At 36.6% G+C, this 6,260-nt stretch overlaps 1 protein-coding gene across 1 annotated transcript in view; it reads left to right on the forward strand.

Moving 5' to 3' along the window:
- Positions 1 to 4,206, forward strand: part of SUCLA2 (succinate-CoA ligase ADP-forming subunit beta) — a 19,861-nt gene extending 15,655 nt beyond the window's left edge. The window contains exons 9-11 of the mRNA XM_040056409.2: positions 1,834 to 1,954; positions 2,261 to 2,349; positions 3,397 to 4,206. Of these exons, the coding sequence (XP_039912343.1) occupies positions 1,834 to 1,954; positions 2,261 to 2,349; positions 3,397 to 3,471 (285 nt within the window). The 3' untranslated portion in view covers positions 3,472 to 4,206. The remainder of the gene's footprint in view (positions 1 to 1,833; positions 1,955 to 2,260; positions 2,350 to 3,396) is intronic.
- Positions 4,207 to 6,260: the final 2,054 nt, after the last annotated feature.

Consider the following 6,260-nt stretch of genomic DNA (forward strand, 5'->3'; position numbering starts at 1 on the left):
CTAAGGTACTGATTATATGTAATGTAAGATAAAATAACTTTGAAAGGGGCTTGGAAGGGCCTTAATGTTTATCCTATTAAAAATTTATCAGAAGTGCTTGAATATTATAAAAATAATAATTTGGTTGAAACTAGAAGAAGAGCTTTTCCACAAAAATAATGTGAAGGCTGGATTGATGGTCTGCATGGAGATGCTTACTCCAGGCAGAACTTGGCAGTTTGGGACTTTATAAAAATAAAGAAAATATTTTAAAAGGGGTAACTGTAAAAGGTAGGAATTATTTGTGAGGTCTGCTAATAGTATGCTACTTTTGCATCACAGTTTTGTGTACCACTTGCTCATCTTTGGAAAGGGCAAGAAACAAATAGTGGGTTATATTCCAGAGGAGCTTAGTCTCTTTCTTACTGGAAACACTTATGAAATGCAGGGTCTGTAATATGCTCCAAGAGTGTTACAGAATCATTTCATCATTTAGATTGGAAAAGACCTTTAAAATTGAGTCCAGTCATAAATCTAACACTGCCCAGTCCTGCACTAAACCATGTCTCTAAGCACCACATCTACAAGTATTAAATACCTTCAGGGTTGGTGACTCAAACACTTTCTTGGCAGCCTGTGCCAATGATTAGCAACCCTTCTGGGGAAGAAATTTTTCCCAATATCCAATCTAAAACTCCCATGGTGCAACTTGAAGCCATTTCTTCTTACTGCTTGTTACTTGGGAGGAGAAAGAACCTCACCTTGCTACATCAGTTCAGGCAGTTGTGGAGAGTGATAAGGCCTCCTTTTCTCCTGGCTAAACACTCCCATATTCACTAGACCATCCTCATAAGACTTGTTCTTTCTTCATGCAAATTGAGGGAAAAATGGGGGACACAGTCACAGAGCACTTGAATTACAGATAGAAGAGAAGAAACAAGGAAGAATTTGAAGGTTGCTGATTTGGGAAAAGTTTTTGCAATGCAAATTCTCTGCTGATGTGTGGACAGAGGGTGTCCAAACAGACTGCTTAAGACAACTTTTCCTTTCTGCTTTCTTTCAGTTGCTCACTATTTTATCAAAAAACAATGACTATAGCTGGGATTCCTGGTGCTGAAACTCAAAGAGCAGGGCAGCCCACTGGTGTCATGGACGGCACTCAGGGTTCATTTCAGGGCTTGCTTGGAGCAGTCTTCTGAGTCTAAGTCTAAGTTGCCCATTAGTAGCAGGAGCAAGAACAATTCCACACAGATGAGCTATTCTAATTGCAAGATAATGGGAACCAAGTTACTCTTTAGGAACCTGTTGTGCAGGAACGTTTTGTCTTGTGGAGTTTGTTTTGGCATCTAAGGCTGTCTACCCATTTCCATTCCTGCTTTGTTTCATTTTTCACCTTTGACCATGGTTCTTTTTACCCTTCCTTTCTACCACCTGAGTCCCCTTAACTGCTGATTTAATCTTCCTGAATAAAATGTATTTCAAATAGCTTATCTCTAAGCATGGTGGCTTTTAAATAAACTGTGTAAACAGGGTCTTGAGTATGAGTTTTTAAAATTTCCTGTTTTCAGTATGTGAAGTTACTGGTGTGGGGGTACCTCTGCTGGAGTACTGTTAGCAATGGAAAGATAAATAGCTGACAAATAGTTTCCTGAAGTAACTGCTCTGCTGTGTGTGACTCTGTAGAACTGTACTTTGGTTGCTGATGTTCTGTAGAACAGAAATGTTCCGTCTTTTGCATAGTCCCATAAATACAATTAAAGAACTTGAATTATCCTTAGGCTGAAGGCTGTGTGCTGCTTTTATATGATGTGTCTCTGGGCATTTTTAATGTGAATATTGTCATTAATTCTGTAGGTACTGGCTATTCTGGTAAATATTTTTGGTGGCATTATGAGGTGTGATGTTATAGCACAAGGCATCGTTATGGCAGTAAAGGATTTGGAGCTAAAAATCCCTATTGTGGTACGGTTGCAAGGTGAGTTTGCTTCATATGTATTTGAATATACTTCTCTCTAATTGACAGGTCTTATTGAGCTTGTATCTTGTGTAGCAAGCTGCCTGTGAGTTGAAGTCAATGGAGAAATAAAGCAGAGCTTGAATTTAGATGGTGAGGATTGGCAAGTTAATAAAAAGAGACTTCCTGCTTTTTAACTACTAATGTTGTTTTCTAGATTTATTCACTAACTTTTGGAACAAGCTTCCAAAAATAGGAGACTAGTAGATGGTGGTAGTAGTAGTCTGTCTCCTGTCAGTAAGAGTGGCATTCTGTCTGTTTCTGAAGGTACACGAGTTGATGATGCCAAAGCTTTAATAACAGCTAGTGGCCTCAAAATCCTTGCGTGTGATGACTTGGATGAAGCTGCAAAAATGGTAAGATAGTTGGTTATGAATATTCTTTTCAGAACATAGCATCTGTTGCAGAGTATCGAAAAGTGAAAACTCCATTTGATGAACTACAGATAGCTTAGGATAAATCCCAGTGCCAGTTGCTACCAGTGCCTGAAGCGAATTTTTTACAAGTTAGTAAGTGCATAATTTGTCAGGGGAACAACTATGCATTCAGAAGCTGTTAAACCCCACAAACCAAAACTGGATCAATGATCAGTCCACTCCCCTTGGTGGGGGAATGGTTAAGAGCTTAGCTCTCTTAATTGGGAGAAAATAATTAAATTGAGGTGGCTGAAAAATGCAATGTTAACACGTCCTTTTATCAACCACTGTATTTCAGTGTTCATGATTATAACTATAGTTGATCGTCATGTGGCCTCATAAGAAAATTAGATACTCAGATGTTCAGAGACACTGATCTCTTTGTGTGTTGCTTTGCTTTGTTTGTGGAAAAAAAAGTTGTACTAGAAGTGTATAGCAAAAAAATTAGAAGATACTTGGTGGATTTTGTGTCATAGAGAAACTTATGAGGTTTTTTTTTCCCCCCAGAGAACCACTTAACTCAGTTATAACATTTCATTCTAAGCAGCGGATAATTCAGAGAGATTTAGGGTCATTATGCAGGAGAAAATGGGGCTCCTTAAGGTATCAAAATAATATCCAGAAATGATTGCAACAAAAACTTGGAGGAGACATGGCTTCTAGATATATAGAATTTCTTGTCAGTGGCCATCTCAACACCTTGCGAAATAACAAGGTGGCACATAAAATTTAAAACTTAGCATTGTATCAAGATACTTCAGTATAAATGAGAAGCCGACTTTAACTTCTTGAGGTGTTTTCTAGAAGACTTGATGATCTTTCATTTAAAAGTGATTTAGAAGCACTGAGCTAAATAGTAACCCCACTCCTAATCCCCTCTCATACCTTACTGATGATTCCCTGGTATTAATTTTATTTAAAAAGATGCATCCAGCTCAGTCAGGTTAGGATTGTTTTGAAATTAAGTGTTTATTTTCTGTTTTTCAGGTGGTGAAGCTGTCTGAAATAGTGAACTTAGCAAAACAAGCTCAGGTGGATGTTAAATTTCAGTTGCCAATTTGATCTGGGAAATGTCATGCCAGTGTCTAACAAGTTCTCTGAAATACTGTGTTCTGTGGGAAATTTTTAACTTTTCTTTTGTGTGGAGGTTTTGATTGACAGGCGCACAAACTGAAGCATCTGGTCCTTAATGTTAACATTCAGAATGGTCAGAATTCATGTAAAAGTGTGTATTGCTGATATTTAGTCTTTCTTAGTTGTTATTCTCAAGCCTCCAGCTTCTGCTGCAGAATGTCACTTGCAATATACTTCTGCGTTGTCCAAAGTAAAGCTTCTGGTTGAAAAAATAATTATTCTGAATAAATTTTGAAGTTACTTTACTTGTAAATTTGTATTAGCCTTGGTTAAAAGTAAATATGACTGGATTATCTAGTTGTCCATGTGGAAAAATGTATCAAAACGGTATTTTATGTTGGAGACATTTGTACTTAGCAGTATAATGGACATGAGCAAAGCAATCATTATTTATGAACAGATGCATTTGAACTTGATCAGAAATATTTTTAGAAGTCCTTCATTGAAGTGGCTGGTAACTCTTCTGGACAACGTGTTAAATCACTACAAAATATACTGTAGCACTTAGATTTTCACAATTTCTGGTCCTCATGAAAGAGCATTGTGTAGTTTTATATACAAACAAGCATTTACCAAGCTTCAAGGAGACAGGATAAATAGAGAATTAAAATGTCTATTGTACATCGCTAATAAAATTCTACATTAATGAAATATCTCCCAAAACTTTTACTGTCTTTCTTTTATATGTTACAATTTTGATAAATTGTGTATAGTCAAGGATACAGCTGTAATTTAAGACAGCAAAGTGAAACCTTTTTTGGTGTAAAGTTGTAGTGCCACATGTGTTAATTTTTTTCCTCCCTGAAATGCACTGTGTGGGTAGAACCACGTGAACTCTTGTTGAAAAGCTTGGACAGATATCATCATATAATATCTTACTAAAATATAGCTCATCTCTGCACAAATAAATATGCAGGAAATTGTTGCTTCTTGGGGAAATACTGCTTCTGCAAACAACCATTAATTTTTGTCACTTTACTTGATTTTCACATTACGCTGAGCTTGGAACTTGGATGATGATCAGTTTACTGTTTAGTTTCCAAATGAGCACTCACCTTTTCTTTGTATTCTGTAGGCTTTTTTGTTTGAAATGTTATTTTCTTGGCTAATGATAGTGTAGTTTTATCTGGAATTAATGAAACCACCTCTGTGGTGGGAATTCAGAATGGGAAATCCTTAGTTATGAACTAAGGACTTAAAGGATTATATGAAATGCAAGAAAATCAGTAGGGTGCTTATGAAGAAGTGGGGTATTAAATGAAAAACTTAATACTAACATAGTGTATTTCAGTAATCTTTCTGGCAGTAGTAACAAAAATCAGCAGAAGTTAAACTCTCTCCAAATTTAAACTGGATTATTTTTGATCTGAGCTGTTCTCTCACAACTGAATACTGTGTGCTGTTAATCCGGCATGCTAAATTGGGCTTGTGAATGTGCTTGGAATTGCTTTTATTCAGTAGCCTTGAATTGAATTGCAGAGATGACTAGTTTGAATACATCTGATAAGCATTGAATAATTTAGAGAATGTAATTAATTTTTAGCATGTGTGTTTGCTTCTAGTTTTTTTCTATTTACTTTGAAATCTTTCTGTACTGCTAATGTTAAATGGAAATTATCTTTTCGCACAAATCTGTAGTGGAATGGAGGTAAAACTAGATCCTGCTGTTGATCCAGAATTTGCTTATAACCCTGTTTGAATTGTTAAATGTAGTTGAGTAGGGGAGAGGGAGCCAAGGCAAGTCATGTCCATCTTTGAGGGGAATCTAAAGTACTGACGTTCTCAGTAGTGTATTTACAAGTAGCACACTTGTCAAAGCAGTATTTTGCAATGAGGGTATTTCTAAAGCCCATAGTATTCCTTTAACAATGGATGTGAAATAGTCGTGGGATATTTGTAGTCCAAATACTTCCTAACTGGAAAAAGTGGAATTTCCTTTTGGAATTGGTAGTAACGGGCTGCAGGTGGAGTTAAACAGAGTATGGGAGACATGGGAAGTGTGTGACCACTAATGCAGAAGATTGTGACCCGGACAGCATATGTGGTGTGTAGAGGTATCAGGCATGGCCCTCTCCAATGATGGGTCTGGAAACATCCTTTTTTATTTCACATGGTGACTAAATTCTTCAGACTGTTTTGCCTAAAATCATGTTAGAGCCAAGGAATGTTAATTCATTTGGTGTGTAGTTGATAATTTCAAGGCCCAAAGCTGATGTATTGGAATCTATTTAAAGCCTTATAGACAACCTCTTTACCTATACTGTATTGCAATGTTAATAATCAAAAGCTGTGTAGGAATGGAGACTTGCTAAAAATAGTCTGTACAGCCAGAAGCAAAATTCCTAACAATGTAATCAAAGCATGAAAAATGTGGGAACAACTTCTTTCAGATGAGAGCTTCAGAGGAGCAAGAATTTTAATGACAGTAGTTTATATTATATGATTTGCTGTCTTTTGGTGCAGTTGTAACCAGTGCACACTTTTTAAACTGTTTTTGAAATACTATGAAAGCAAATGTCTTTCTGTAAGAGTAATGTAACCTCTACCAGTCTTGAAATTCAGAAATTAGCAGGTCTTGTGTTCCACAGCAACCCCAAGTGTTGGACTCAGGGCACTTTGTGGCCAACGTGCTTGAAGACAGCTCTGGTGAAAGTTAAGGGTCAAACTTCTTAATATTTAAGCATTAAATTGCTTTCTAAAATATTAAGTGTATATAT

This window comes from Hirundo rustica, chromosome 2 (assembly GCF_015227805.2).
Source record: "Hirundo rustica isolate bHirRus1 chromosome 2, bHirRus1.pri.v3, whole genome shotgun sequence".
NCBI lineage: Eukaryota > Metazoa > Chordata > Aves > Passeriformes > Hirundinidae > Hirundo > Hirundo rustica.